Raw genomic sequence first — 17,111 nt, forward strand, 5'->3', positions numbered from 1 at the left:
ATCCCTTTACATCCTCTTGTTTTTTTAGTTTTCTTCCCCACCCTTTAAGATACCTTTGCTCGGACACAAGCAAACCATGTCACCTCCTCCGATCTTAGCCAAGTCTTCTTAGTTCCAAAGAGAGAGAGAGAAAAGAGGGGAGGAAAGCCTCTCACCATTAGAGATGTGGAATAGTATAGGTAATTTGGAATCATGGTATGTCATTCTCTAAGGAACAGTTGAGATATTTATAAGCTATTCATCTATAGCCTACATGCATTGCATGAGAACATCCATTGGTCAAGCTCAATTATACGTGGCATCCTGGTAATATCGAGAAGTAAAACTTCGTATTCCGCATCCTGTCCACGTTATTCCAAAGCTAGTCTTAATGTGAATATTAACCCAAGTCCTAGGAGTCTTAAAAAAACTATATATATATATATATATATATATATATATATATATATATATATATATATATATATATATATAACATATATATGTATATGTATATATGTATATGTATATATGTATATATGTATATGTATATATATATGTATATATGTATATACATATATATACATATATGTATATGTATATATATACATATATACATATATATATATATATATACATGTATATATATGTATATATATGTGACTTTATTTATTTTATTCAAACTGGACCTTTATTTATTTTATTCATGATAACCTCCAACTTTGACTACAAGGAGGAGACGGAGGGAGTACGATGACAGTAACAGTTCATTTCAGTTCATTTATTATGGAGTCCAAGTATCAGCAAGACTCATTTATTGAAGCAGCAGTATCAGTCCAAGGGGTCTAGTTCGGTGCCAGGTAAACTCCGATGGCCTCAATCATTTCGCCCGCACGTCCAAAGAAGCCAATGATCTTACCCGAGACTAGCGGAACGGAGAAAGGTATTCCGCCACTGGAGCCGAAAGGTCCATAGCTGTCCTTGTTGGTCCTCAGCGTCAGGTTCCTCACCAGAGTTAATCCCCACATCGTATCCACAGACCCCTCGACGCCCACAAGATACTCATCCTCTTGCAGAGAAATCTGAACAACGACACTTTTCTGTCATTGAGGTACAACCAATCGATAATGTTAATTAGGAGGAAGATGACGAAGTGGACGAACCACGTAGGGTTTGAAATCGATGCTGCCGAAGTGCTTGGTCTCCGTCTGATCATTACGGATGAAGGTGATCACGATGGCGTCGATGGCCTCAACGGCGCCAATCTTGATTTCGGTGATGCGGTCGGCAGCCCCCATGTCCCATTCAGACCCTCCGTTGCCACCCCACAGCCCCACCTTGATCTCTCCCGCCTGCACGCATGCACGACACCATCACGTTATATACCACCATGCATCAAAACCTTGCACAGCAGGAAATGGATCAAGAGAAAGAACCATTTGCATGTAGATATGGATGTGTGTGTGGACAAGAAGAAGAAGAAGATGACGATGATGATGCACGTCCTTCCTCTGGGACCTATATTACATTGGCGGGCCCATAACCATCTTCCTCAAATAAAACGTTAAACGTGTAGTACCTACGTAAACGTGAAACTCGTGATCGCTACCTACACAAGTGCAACAACACAGTGCATGCAAATAAACGCCATTACGTTATAAACCATGCATCGAACCTTACACAGTGCAACAACACAGACACAATTTGCACAGCAAGAATGTATAAAGAGAACGAACGACGTCACGGAGGCAAAGCCTCCTCTCTCACCATTTGCAGACTCCTTTCTTTTGCACAGGAAGAAACTTAGGGAAGACGGTGGATGCTGCACGTCCTCCCTCTGGGAAGAGGATGGGGGTATTTGTAGCCCTCCAAGGTTAACATGTGCCTACATAAACGTGAATCTCGTGATCGACCCACATCAGGTTCTGCAAGCGATGAAGTCAAAAGAAACACCTACAAGGGCTGAATTGGAGATGATGATCCCTCTCCATCTCATCCTTCGTAACACTTGGGTGTCGGCCAAGGATGGAAGCTGAGGTACGTAAACGTGAATCTCATGGTCATCTTAGCCATCTCACGTTGGATGGCTTGGCAAGCATCTACGTCGCATATGTCCTTCCATGGCGGAAATGCTAAGCTGCACATTCTGCATGCAGAACCTTAAAGACTTGTGAGCGTACGAAAGTTTGGTGTATGGCTGCCAATCTTCACTCAAAGGGCCTGAACGTAGCATATAATGCATACTCCCTTCCCTTGTGCTCGTTCGGTCGACGGTACGGCTTTTAAGTGGTTTATTGGAATGGATGTCAGAATATAGCTTCATAGTTTACATCACCATTATTTATATTATCAAAAGAGTGTAATTTTTTCATTTCCAATCGTAATCATTTAATTTTTTTTTTCTTCCTTCTTTCTTTCTGATTAAGATTAATTAATCTATAATCCTACCTACTTTTCTTATGAGTAAAAAATCATAGGATCAAGAAAACATACATAAATATATATATTTTAATTTAAATCGACTCTCTTGATGTAAATATAAGGCACATCACATGGTAATTTTTTATTTTTTCCTTTTTTTCTTTTTTCTTGTTGTTTTTTATTTCTCCTTATAATGCACCAACAGCAATCCAACCCCCTTTTTTTTTCTCCCAGTTGGTGCCTTCTTTTGATTTTTTTTTTCTTCCATTCTTTTCTTTCACCGTTTTTTATTTATCCATATAACGCAGCAACAACAACCCACCTGTTTTTTTTCTTATTTCTTTGCACTTTTTTTTTTCTTCTGGTTGGTGTCTTTCTTAGGTTTTCCCCCACATATTGGGTTGTATATCCATTTTAGATTTTAATTGTTTTTTACTTTCATTCTTTTATTCTTTTTTTTTTTTTTTTGCTTCTCCTTATAACGTACCAACAACAAATATATATTTCCGCTTATAATTTTATATTATCTTCATAGGTTAGTTACTAAATATACATAGCTTTATCCTCTCAAACATATATCTGAAGTAATAGTAGTTTTTATTCATTTTAAAAAGATGATCGAGAACGTTTTTAAGTCTATTATTAAAATAGTTTACTCTAATGGAGGAGGTAAATATTAAGCTCTAACAATTAATCGCACATCATGTGCTATATAATATCTCAAGTCATCATCGTAAATACCTCAATTATTTGACTTTGTTGAACGAAAGCACCGACATATAATCGAAACTGATATCATCCTCCTACACTAAGCCTCCATGTCATCAACCATTTGGTCAGCAGCCTTTCAAATTACAATCCACATCATTAACTATATACAAACCCTAATCCTACAACACCAATCATAATTTTTAAGACTATTTCATAACAACCTCGAAACCTTTAAAAACTTGAAATATTTGATTGTTTATGTTATCCCTTGTTGTGCCCCTATACTTCACACAAGTTAACACCAAGATCTTGGTCTTGTATCTTCATCAAGTGTAAGTGAATCTTTCAAATTAAGCAAAACCCAGATGGATCCATTGCTAATACGAAGCACATCTAATGACTAAAGGGTTCACCAATGAGCATGTGTTGATTTTACGAAGATCTTTAGTCTAATTATTAAACCAATGATAATTCGACTCATCCTTAGTATGATTATCACTTAAGGATGGCATGCCTAATTAAATGTTAACATTGCTTTCTTGCCAGAGATCTTAATTGAAATGTATTTAAGGACCAATTCGTGATTTAATTCACCCTCAATATCTAAACCAAGTATGTAAACTATAGAAAGGTTTTTATAGACTTTGCCAAACTCCAAAACTTGTTATACCATACATGGCTTACTTTTGCTCTTAGCCAATTTTGTCAAATCCAAATCCAATAGCTCTTTATTTGTATGATAATAAAAGAGATGTACTATATATCCACTAGTTTATGTAGATAATATTATCATCAACGACAATAATTCCATGGATATCAAGCAATTTCTTAAATAATTGATAGATCAATTCTTCATCAAACACTTAGGAATCTTCAGTTATTTTTTGAGAATGAGAGTAACGTTCACAAAAAAAATACCTTCCACATCTAGTATTACTTGATTATTTCATTTTCACTGCATGCCGTTTAGAACTTTTGACTGCATCTCATGATCGAATGTTTGTGGCAATCATTTGGATATGAGGTTATGAGAAAGGAAAACAAAAACAAAAAAAAACGGTTCCACTGGCTTTTACATGATCACTTTTGGGAGGATAATTATTTTACTCGAAATGATGCAATGGCAGATGGAAACCCAACTCCAGAATATTTTGTACACCATCTCATTCATCTATAGAATTCAAAAGACATCCAAAAGAACTGTCGGCAAGAGAATATTAATCTAAATGATTGGGTGAGATGTGTTCCACTTAATCTATGACTGTCATATATAAAAACAAAGAAAGTCTCTTGATGCAGAAACATGACCTTTCTTATTTGTTTGAGTAAAAGGCTGTTGTTTTGTGCATGACACAAGTTGTATTATAAACTCAAAACCCAATACATTCAGAAGAAAATTTTACTAAAATCACCTATTTTGAAGTCCTAAATATTATGGAAAGTTATGGAGTGGATGACATTCATAATGTTGCTCTGATTTTTTCTTCTCCTGTTGATACTTGACACCATGTTTTGAATAGAAATTTCTTCAAGAGATGTGTGTGAGCTTTGATGGTAATGCTGTATGAAGATTCCAAGAAACTTGAGAAGGTCATCATTGTTGTCAAATCACATAATTGAGTGATCCATGGAACCAGAAAGTGGATCTGTTCCACCCAAAAATAATTTGGTACAAGGAGAGGATAAATGCGTGTGCACATAATAGTGTGTGGTGAGGAAGATGACTTGTGATTTGAGCATGCATTTTTAAGCCAACTTGACTGGGTAAGAGCTGAAATTGATGGTTGCTTATGAGAGATGGCCAATTGAATTCCGAAGCCAAGAAATGCTTTCCTATCAGTTCATCCATAACAGGCCAAACTAAGTATTGTTTGTGGTAGGCCACTCCAGCTCATGAAATAGTGAACACTGAAGGAGAAGGCACTGTTTGATTTGTCCTTCATGAAGCTGAAAAACAAACTGCAGGATTCTTTCAATTATGGAGGTTTTCACTCGTCCTCGGTAAAGGATTAGAGTTCAGAAACTTAGTCTTATCCTTCCATTCATTAGATTGTTTTTGATCCAAAACTTCTTTTCTTTTATGAATTATAAGAAAAAGTAACTCTGCAGGATTCAACTATTCAAAAGAGCAGTGTTTTTTTTCGGTACACTTCCATTTTTTTCAGCTAACCTCTGGTACATATAGAAATCTGTGTATTCTCTAAAAGAATGCAGAAGAACGTTGTAACACAAGTTGAAGAAGATGAATAAAAAGTAAAGAAGATGTCTACATGATCAAAATTATGCTGATCTAGAAACTATGAAGGGCTACTATTTCTGATTAATAGGTCATAGTCAACTTGGGATAGCTAAGGGAAAGTTTGACTCAAAGAAAACCTTGTAATATGTTATATTAAAAGATGCGGGTCCCAATAAGTTAGTGCACTATCTCCTAAGGAATCATAGTATTTCTTTTCTATTAGAAAAAATATATATCATTAGAATCCAATTAAGCAGAATCCCGACGGTTCCGTTACATGATATAAAGAATGATTAGTAGCCAAAGGGTTTCATCAACGACCTGGAGTTGACTTCACAGAGACTTTTAGTCCTGTAGTTAAACCCATAACAATTTGGCTTATTCTAAGTTTGGCCATCTCCAGAGACTAGCACTTACGACAACTGGACATTAAAAATGCCTTTTTACAGGAGACTCTAACTGAAGATGTCTTTATGCAGCAACCTCTTAACTTTGTTCATCACTAGTATCCGAGACATGTCTGCAAATTATAAAAAGTCATTTATGGACTCCGTCAAGCTCCAAGAGATTGGTATACTGAACTTCGATCGTTTCTGATATCAATTGGCTTCATCAACTCCATGTCTGATACCTCTTTGTTCCTATGACAACAACATGGAAATACAATATTATCTTCTAGTTTATGGAAACAACTATACTAACTATGAGATTTGTTTGAAGCGTGCGGACAAAATGCTCGGACTGTCTTTCATAGCTCAAATCAATTATAAGTCTAAGAGGAAGAACACTCGGTACCCTCCGCCGAATGCAAACATCAGCATATAGTACAAACTGAGCTCACACTTCTCCATCAGGCCTCCATGCCTTCAATCTTTTGGATGGCAGCCTTTCAAACTATCGTCTACCTTATTAATAGAATGCCTATGCCAGTCCTACAATACCAATCCCCCTTTGACACACTGTTTCATAAACCCTCAAACCTTCATAAACTTAGAGTATTTGGTTATCTATGTTATCCATGGTTGCATCCCTATGACTTTCACAAGTTAACATCTCGATCTAATCCTTACGTTTTTATAGGTTACTCTTTTGAACATAATGCTTTCCTCTGCTATAATCTCCACACTCATAAAATTTTTATATCACATCACGTTATTTTTGTTGAGTTTATTTTTCCTTTTCACAACTATACCTCTCCTACCATACAGACCACCTCATTAACCATTTCTTATTGGGGTATACCTCCGATCCAATCGGACGAGCCTCCCATGACATCGTCCAGTATCTCCTCTCATGATCTACACTATTCTACTCCTCCGGTTCAGCAATTGCTCATTCCTACTGCACTTTCTTTTCTCCAACTATTGAGGTACTTGGTTTAGGATCACAATCGTTATCTTTACCTTCTTCTCAGCCAAGTGACCCAAATGTACCTCCACCTTACCTAGCCTGTGTTAATGACTCTAACCGCTTCTTCCAACAACATAACCTCACCGTCCTGTAGTCTCGACAATCCTTTGACCACACGCTCTAAGAGTGGTATTTTCGAACCGCGTCAGGTCCTTGATCTTCATGCTATCGTGGATTCCTCATCCACCACCGTTGAACCCACCACCTTCACTCAAGCCCAAAAATCTCTGCATTGGCATACCACCATGTGTGAGGAATATAATGCCCTCCTCCATAACTCAATATGAGATCTAGTACCCTTTCTTAATTCACAAAACATCATCAGGTGTAAGTGGGTTTTTTTAGTTAAGCGGAACCCTGATGGCTCTATTGCCCAATATAAGGCACGCCTCGTCGCCAAAGGGTTTCATCAAAGACTTGGAGTTGATTTCACTAAGACATTTAGTCCCGTTATTAAGCCCACTTTAATCAGACTTATCCTGAGTCTAACCACCACTAAGGTTGGCAATTACGCCAATTGGATGTTAATAATGCCTTTTTACATGGGACTCTAACTGAAGATGTATTTATGCACTAACCTCTTGGTTTCACTCATCCTCAATATCCAAGGCATGTCTGCAAACTTTGAAAAGCTATTTATGGACTTCATCAGGCTCTAAGAGCTTGGTACACTGAACTTGGCTCTTTTCTGAATTCAGTTGACTTTCTCAACTCCAAATCCGATTCCTCGTTATTCTTACCACAACACCATAGTGATGCAATATATATTCTGGTATATGTGGATGACATCATTGTTATAGGCAACAACCCTATAGAAATTCAATTGTTCATCGAATAGTTGGCAGCTCGATTCTAGCTCAAAGATCTAGGACCCCTAAATTAATTTTTGGGTGTCGAGGCTACATTCACATCTTCCGGTTTCTTTCTATCATAAAGAAAGTACATTTAAGATTTATTGTCCAAAATAAACATGCTGGACGCAAATGTGGTTACCACTCCTCTATCTACCAGTAGCTCTCTCAAATTATCTGATAGAAGTCCTACTATGGAACCCACTCAATACCGACAAGTCATTGGTTCCCAACAGTACTTAGCTCTCACCTATCCTGACTTCTCATTTGGAGTCAACAAATTATCACAGTTTATACGGAGATCGTCTACTATGCACAGGTCTGTAGTCAAATTATAACTTTTTATATTACAATGATCCAAGATTGGTGTCCTTGACAAGAGCACCATCTTGTGGGGGCATGATAGCAGATAAGATTTCCCTAACGAAAGCTCTCTACTCTGTTGAGAGAAATCTTTTATTCTGTTGAGGGAAATCCTCCCTCCTAATCTGTATAAATAAGAGAGGGACATGTTAATTCATTCAAACTTTTTATTAATTTCCAACAAAAAAACTATATGTCTTAATAAATTTAAGTTGGATTGAATTATTGTCAAATCTAAATATAAATATTAATCAATTTGACTTAAACGTACCATTATTCAATTTTCTAACTTCGTATCAAATAGTTATCCTAAATGAGTGAAAATTTTATAAAAATTATATGCAGCTGAATAGATAATATATTATCTTTAATTCATAATTTAATAAACTTACATCTTTGGATTGAATTAATGTTCAATATTATATATATTACATGATTAATTTGATTCATTAGTAGGTTTTTATATTGTAAATCAAGAGACAACTCTTTACGAGCTTCTATCATTCACAAAAGTTTCGTGAGTTTTTATCTCCGATGCTACTCAAGAAATGAAGTAATTAATTCTCATTTAATTTAAAAATAAAAATAATGTTCCAACAATGCATCATGTCCATCATTTTTCGTGCGAACAAACATGCCCATGGTCATGCAAAAGTTTCGGGCACACTTGATCTCGTGAGAGCTTCCTTTTGCTAAAAGGTTGAAGAAGCTTCCTTTTCCCAAGTAGGAGTGGGCCTCATGCCTATCGATACCCTGTGTCATCCCTATCAATCCCTTTACATCCTCTTATTTTTTTTGTGTTCCTCCCCACCCTTCAAGATACCTTTGCTCGGACACAAGCAAACCATGTCACCTCCTCCGATCTTAGCCGAGTCTTCTTAGTTCCAAAAAGAGAGAGAGAGAATAGAGGGGAGGAAAGCCTCTCACCATTAGAGATGTGGAATAGTACAGGTAATTTGGAATCGTGATATGTCATCCTCTAAGGAGCGGTTGAGATATTTATAAACTATTTATCTATAGCATACATGCGTTGCATGAGACCATCCATTGGTTAAGCTCAATTATACGTGGCATCCTGGTAATATCAAGAAGTAAAACTTGATTTTCCACATCCTGTATGAGACCATACATGCGTATTCCATATCCTGTCCGTGTTATTCCAAAGCTGGTTTTAATGTGAATATTAACACAAGTCCTAGGAGTCTTAAAAAAACTATATATATGTATATATATATATATGTATATACATATGTATATATAAATATATATATATGTATATATATATATTTATATATACATATGTATATATCTATATGTATATATGAATATATATAACCATTGTCTATTTGATCCGAGCCTGATGGGTTACCTGAATAATAACTTTATTTGATCCATACTATTGACCAAAATTCTTAAACTGACGTTAATATAGAATACTCATCAAACCAATATGAGCTAATCATAGTCTATGCCCACTTCTAATATGGGACTAATTGGGGTGTCATAATACCTACATGAACAACCACCATATGAAGAACTCATTGACAAAGACTTTTTGCATTTAATGTGATTTTATATATCCTTTTTATTGCTACAAAAGGGTCTAACTTTTGGTTGAGAATTTTATGAGAAAAATAAGTTTGATATTCAAGTCAAGACTTCGACCCATTTCTCGATGTATGAAGCAGTGTAGTATAATTCTAACTTCCACTAGCAGACTACTCTATCAACTAAAGAGGAATTTAATTGGAAGTAGACTTCGTTGATACATTGATACAAATAATCTGATCTAAAAGATTTGGGTACTCTTGCATTATTCATCTGCAAAGAATTAACCTAGATGCAATTTTATTTACATCCTAAAGAGTTTATAAAAGAGTAAATTAATTAGATCAAGAAATGAGTTATGAACAAGTCCTTACATCTCACAATTATAAGTAATTTAGCATATACTAGATGTGTAAGAGAGAACAAAAAAGGGAGGAAAACTAAGAACGATTAAAGAATAGTTGTAAATCAATAAATGACTAGTGTCGGGTGCGTTGGTAAGTCCTGTAGACTTTATATATGAACTTGTGAATCTAATTTTACCCTCCATAGGTATCTTTATTAGTACGAAGAGTAAGTTGCCCTGCATTGAGAGTCTACCACAAGTTTTTCGATGCCAACAAGGTGTTCATTATAATGGTTGATGTTAGTTAATATTTAAATGCAACCAAGCTTGGAGTATTATTTTTCCCTTAATAAAGTTATAATTATGATAAAATTAGAGCTCAAATCATGAAAAATATTATGGTAATGATGATTGGTTAACAACCTCATAAGAGTGGCCACCATAGCCTCTATAGTGATCGGCCTCGTGAGTACGTTATTTCTATGATATCTATGATGTCTCCAACATGAATCATAATGTTGGTGATAATGCAAGCAAGACCACCCATGTTGGGAACATTTACAATATGGATTGAGAGTATAAAACATATCTTAAATGTGCTTTGATGATTGATAATTTTTTTTCAAATCTTATTTAGTTTGGATGTTGCATCGCAAATATCCAAATGCTAATAATAATGAAATTTTTCAAAATTTTTAAAATATCCTATGATATTATCTAAAAACATAAGATTATCATTATATAATAGATATTACAACCCTCATTTTCTCTCCCATTTTCTTGATTTCTATTATCGCTAACTCCTCTCAAATGTCTTATATATGAAATACTATTTATTTATTTTTAAACATTTTATTATTATGATTATATTTTATATTTTTTATAAACATGGGTCATACATAAAATTTTGTAATATTACATATATTCATTTATTTAATTTATTTAAATAAAAATATGTATTTATTTTCGAATACATATTAAAAATATTAGAAGGATAAATTTTATCATATAATATTTAATGAACTTTTAAAATATAATCTTACCAAATAATATTTATGTCAATGTATATTTAAGATCCAATTTTAATCTATTATTTATCAAATACTCAAGACATTCCAATAACTATATATTCATTCATAAATATATATTAAAAATATAAATATATTTCTAAACATAATCTCAACACAATCAAACATACATACTGTAAACGAGCATATAGTAAAGAAAGGAGAGAGGACCCGTCTCTTAGAGAGGTGTTAATTGGGTGGGAGAAGAAGAAAGAGAGTAGAGAAGAAGGAAAAGAGATTTCTTCAACTATGCCTTTCACAAACCCTCGAACCTTTGAAAACTCAGAGTATTTGGTTGTCTATGTTATCCATGGTTGCATCCCTATGCCTTTCACAAGTTAACATCACAATCTAATCCTTGTGTTTTTATAGATAACTCTTTTGAACATAATTCTTTCCACTACTATAATCTCCACACTCACAAAATTTTTAAATCATGTCACGTTATTTTTGTTGAGTTTCTTTTTCTATTTCAAAACCATACCTCTACTACCATACAGACCACCTCATTAACCATTTCTCATTGGGGTGTACCTCTGATCTAACCGGACGAGCCTCCCATGACATCGTCCAGTCCCTCCTCTCATGATCTACACTATTCCAATCCTCCGGTTCAGCAATTGCTCATTCCTACTGCACTTCTTTCTTCTCCAACTATTGAGGTACTTAGTTCAGGATCACAATCGTTATCTGTGCCTTCTTCTCGGCCAAGTGACCCTGACGTACCTCCACCTTACCCGGCCTGTGTTAATGACTCTCAACCGCTTCTTCCAACAACATAACCTCACAGTCCCATAGTCTCCACCATTCTATGACCACATGCTCTAAGAGTGGTATTTTCGAACCGTGTCAGGTCCTTGATCTTCATGCTATCATGGATTCCTCATCCACCACCGTTGAACCCACCACCTTCACTCAAGCCTAAAAATCTCTGCATTGGTATACCGCCATGTGTGAGGAATATAATGCCCTCCTCCATAACTCAACATGGGATCTAGTACCCTTTCATCATACACAAAACATCATCAGATGTAAGTGGGTTTTTCGAGTTAAATGGAACCCTGATGACTCTATTACCCAATATAAGGCACGCCTCGTCGCCAAAGGGTTTCATCAAAGACTTGTAGTTGATTTCACTAAGACATTTAGTCTCATTGTTAAGCCCACTATAATTAGACTTATCCTGAGTTTGACCACCACTAAGGGTTGGCAATTACACCAATTGGATGTTAATAATGCCTTTTTACAGGGGACTCTAACTGAAGATGTATTTATGCACCAACCTCCTGGTTTCACTCATCCTTAATATCCAAGGCATGTCTGCAAACTTCGAAAAGCTATTTATGGACTTCATCAGGCTCCAAGAGCTTGGTACACTGAACTTGGCTCTTTTCTAAATTCAGTTGACTTTCTCAACTCCAAATCTGATTCCTCATTATTCTTACAACAACACCATAGCGACACAATATATATTCTAGTATATGTGGATGACATCATTGTCATAGGCAACAATCCTACAGAAATCCAATTGTTTATCGAACAGTTGGCAGCTCGATTCTCGCTCAAAGATCTAGGACCGCTAAATTACTTTTTGGGTGTCGAGGCTACATTCACATCTTCCGGTCTCTTTCTATCATAAAAGAAATACATTCTAGATTTATTGTCCAAAATAAACATGCTGGATGCAAATGTGGTTACCAATCCTCTATCTATTAGTAGCTCTCTCAAATTATCTGATGGAAGTTTTACTACGAAACCCACTCAATACCGACAAGTCGTTGGTTCCCTATAGTACTTAGCTCTCACCTATCTCGATATCTCATTTGCAGTCAATAAATTATCACAGTTTATGCAGAGGTCATCTACTATGCATTGGTCTGCAGTCAAACGAATTCTACGTTATCTTAAGGGGACCCTCAATCATTGTCTCTTTGTTTGTAAATACTCTCTACTTCAGCTTCATGCCTTTACCAATGCTGATTGGGCAAGCAACTTTGATGATAGAATATCCACATCGATGTATATTGTCTTCCTTGGCACTAATCCAATCAGTTGGAATTCTAAGAACAAAAGATAGTTGCACAGTCTACAACTAAAGCTGAATACTGTGCCATCGCCACTGTCACTACAAAACTCAATTGGGTCATAAATCTGCTCATGAAACTCAACATTAATGCCACTTCTATAATATATTGTAATAATATCAGAGCTACCTATCTGTGCGCTAATCCGGTGTTCCACTCCCTCATGAAACATATTGCTATTGACATCTATTTTGTGTGAGATCAAGTTGTTCGCCGTTAACTACGAGTTTCTCAAGTCCATTTGGCTAATCAGTTAGCCGACTAACTCACGAAGCCTCTCGCTCGTGAACTTTTTACATTACAACGATCCAAGATTGGTGTCCTTGATAGGAGCATCATCTTATGGGGGCATGATAGCAGATTAGATATCCTCAACTATATAAGGAAATCTCTCTAAGGGAAATCCTCTATTCTGTTGAGGAAAATCCTCCCTCCTAATCTGTATAAATCGGAGAGGGACTTGTTAATGCATTCAAGCTTCGTTAGTAATTTCCTTTCTATCTCTTTTCTAACATTTATAGGCTATTCACCTATAGCCTACATGTGTTGCATGACTCTATTCATTCGTTGAGCTCAATTACACGTAACATCCTGGAAATACTGAGAAGTCAAACTTCACATTCCACGTCCTGTCCACAACAGTCCAAACTAATCTTAATGTCAATATTAATGCAAGCTGTTAGTTGGGAGTCTTTTATATATATATATATATATATATATATATATATATATATATATATATATATATATATATATATATAATCATTAAAAAGGGTCTTGCCTTGACTTGCGAATCATTTTGAATTTCGAGCTTGTACCTTCTCAACATCCATAATTTTACACCAATACTTACGATGATACTTTTTTTGTTGTATCATTATTTACACATTTATATTTTATCTTATGTGAAATGTTACATAAAAATATAACTAATACACATCATATAGACTCATATATGAGTATTAAGGAAATATTTATGGGTGAAATGATTTGAAAATAAAAATAAAATAAAAATATATTGGTTAATTTATAATGAATCATGATAAATTTAAGTTTTTTTTAGTTGAATTGATCTCAATCTCATGAATGTTAATCATCCTAACCAACTGAAAACACATTATCAGTTTAAAAATTATCAACAAAAGAACTATACGTCTTAATAAATTTAAGTTGGATTGAATTATTGTCAAATCTAAATATAAATATTAATCAATTTGACTTAAACGTACCATTATTCAATTTTCTAACTTAGTATCAAATAGTTATTCTAAATGAGTGAAAATTTTATAAAAATATATGCAGCTGAATAGATAATATATTATCTTAAATTCATAATTTAATAAACTTACATCTTTGGATTGAATTAATGTTCGATCTTATATATATTACATGATTAATTTGACTCATTAGTAGGTTTTTATATTGTAAATCAAGAGACAACTCTTTACGAGCTTCTATCATTCACAAAAGCTTCATGAGTTTTATCTCCGATACTACTCATTTAATTAATTCTCATTTAATTTAAAAAAAAAATTAATGTTGCAACGATGCATCATGTCCATCATTTTTCGTGCGAACACACATGCGCATGGTCATGCAAAAGTTTCAAGCACACATTATCTCGTGCGAGCTTCCTTTTGCTAAAAGGTCGAAGAAGCTTCCTTTTCCCAAGTAGTGGGCCTCGCGCCTATCGATACCCTGTGCCATCTCTATCAATCCCTTTACATCCTCTTGTTTTTTTAGTTTTCTTCCCCACCCTTTAAGATACCTTTGCTCGGACACAAGCAAACCATGTCACCTCCTCCGATCTTAGCCAAGTCTTCTTAGTTCCAAAGAGAGAGAGAGAAAAGAGGGGAGGAAAGCCTCTCACCATTAGAGATGTGGAATAGTATAGGTAATTTGGAATCATGGTATGTCATTCTCTAAGGAACAGTTGAGATATTTATAAGCTATTCATCTATAGCCTACATGCATTGCATGAGAACATCCATTGGTCAAGCTCAATTATACGTGGCATCCTGGTAATATCGAGAAGTAAAACTTCGTATTCCGCATCCTGTCCACGTTATTCCAAAGCTAGTCTTAATGTGAATATTAACCCAAGTCCTAGGAGTCTTAAAAAAACTATATATATATATATATATATATATATATATATATATATATATATATATATATATATATATAACATATATATGTATATGTATATATGTATATGTATATATGTATATATGTATATGTATATATATATGTATATATGTATATACATATATATACATATATGTATATGTATATATATACATATATACATATATATATATATATATACATGTATATATATGTATATATATGTGACTTTATTTATTTTATTCAAACTGGACCTTTATTTATTTTATTCATGATAACCTCCAACTTTGACTACAAGGAGGAGACGGAGGGAGTACGATGACAGTAACAGTTCATTTCAGTTCATTTATTATGGAGTCCAAGTATCAGCAAGACTCATTTATTGAAGCAGCAGTATCAGTCCAAGGGGTCTAGTTCGGTGCCAGGTAAACTCCGATGGCCTCAATCATTTCGCCCGCACGTCCAAAGAAGCCAATGATCTTACCCGAGACTAGCGGAACGGAGAAAGGTATTCCGCCACTGGAGCCGAAAGGTCCATAGCTGTCCTTGTTGGTCCTCAGCGTCAGGTTCCTCACCAGAGTTAATCCCCACATCGTATCCACAGACCCCTCGACGCCCACAAGATACTCATCCTCTTGCAGAGAAATCTGAACAACGACACTTTTCTGTCATTGAGGTACAACCAATCGATAATGTTAATTAGGAGGAAGATGACGAAGTGGACGAACCACGTAGGGTTTGAAATCGATGCTGCCGAAGTGCTTGGTCTCCGTCTGATCATTACGGATGAAGGTGATCACGATGGCGTCGATGGCCTCAACGGCGCCAATCTTGATTTCGGTGATGCGGTCGGCAGCCCCCATGTCCCATTCAGACCCTCCGTTGCCACCCCACAGCCCCACCTTGATCTCTCCCGCCTGCACGCATGCACGACACCATCACGTTATATACCACCATGCATCAAAACCTTGCACAGCAGGAAATGGATCAAGAGAAAGAACCATTTGCATGTAGATATGGATGTGTGTGTGGACAAGAAGAAGAAGAAGATGACGATGATGATGCACGTCCTTCCTCTGGGACCTATATTACATTGGCGGGCCCATAACCATCTTCCTCAAATAAAACGTTAAACGTGTAGTACCTACGTAAACGTGAAACTCGTGATCGCTACCTACACAAGTGCAACAACACAGTGCATGCAAATAAACGCCATTACGTTATAAACCATGCATCGAACCTTACACAGTGCAACAACACAGACACAATTTGCACAGCAAGAATGTATAAAGAGAACGAACGACGTCACGGAGGCAAAGCCTCCTCTCTCACCATTTGCAGACTCCTTTCTTTTGCACAGGAAGAAACTTAGGGAAGACGGTGGATGCTGCACGTCCTCCCTCTGGGAAGAGGATGGGGGTATTTGTAGCCCTCCAAGGTTAACATGTGCCTACATAAACGTGAATCTCGTGATCGACCCACATCAGGTTCTGCAAGCGATGAAGTCAAAAGAAACACCTACAAGGGCTGAATTGGAGATGATGATCCCTCTCCATCTCATCCTTCGTAACACTTGGGTGTCGGCCAAGGATGGAAGCTGAGGTACGTAAACGTGAATCTCATGGTCATCTTAGCCATCTCACGTTGGATGGCTTGGCAAGCATCTACGTCGCATATGTCCTTCCATGGCGGAAATGCTAAGCTGCACATTCTGCATGCAGAACCTTAAAGACTTGTGAGCGTACGAAAGTTTGGTGTATGGCTGCCAATCTTCACTCAAAGGGCCTGAACGTAGCATATAATGCATACTCCCTTCCCTTGTGCTCGTTCGGTCGACGGTACGGCTTTTAAGTGGTTTATTGGAATGGATGTCAGAATATAGCTTCATAGTTTACATCACCATTATTTATATTATCAAAAGAGTGTAATTTTTTCATTTCCAATCGTAATCATTTAATTTTTTTT

At 35.9% G+C, this 17,111-nt stretch overlaps 2 protein-coding genes across 2 annotated transcripts; both read right to left on the bottom strand.

Annotated features, from left to right (window-relative positions):
* Positions 1-733: 733 nt before the first annotated feature.
* LOC135618382 (protein GOS9-like) lies at positions 734-1,817 on the bottom strand. Its single transcript, XM_065119266.1, has 3 exons — positions 1,747-1,817; positions 1,143-1,331; positions 734-1,061 (listed from the first exon to the last, which is right to left on the bottom strand). The coding sequence occupies exons 1-3, from the start codon at positions 1,747-1,749 to the stop codon at positions 825-827; spliced, it is 429 nt and encodes a 142-aa protein (XP_064975338.1). The 5' UTR covers positions 1,750-1,817; the 3' UTR covers positions 734-824.
* A 13,648-nt stretch (positions 1,818-15,465) lies between these two features.
* Positions 15,466-16,549, bottom strand: LOC135618381 (protein GOS9-like). Its single transcript, XM_065119265.1, has 3 exons — positions 16,479-16,549; positions 15,875-16,063; positions 15,466-15,793 (listed from the first exon to the last, which is right to left on the bottom strand). Exons 1-3 carry the CDS (start codon positions 16,479-16,481, stop codon positions 15,557-15,559), a joined length of 429 nt encoding a protein of 142 aa, XP_064975337.1. The 5' UTR covers positions 16,482-16,549; the 3' UTR covers positions 15,466-15,556.
* Positions 16,550-17,111: the final 562 nt, after the last annotated feature.

The sequence above is a fragment of the Musa acuminata genome, chromosome BXJ2-8, assembly GCF_036884655.1.
Source record: "Musa acuminata AAA Group cultivar baxijiao chromosome BXJ2-8, Cavendish_Baxijiao_AAA, whole genome shotgun sequence".
Lineage (NCBI taxonomy): Eukaryota > Viridiplantae > Streptophyta > Magnoliopsida > Zingiberales > Musaceae > Musa > Musa acuminata.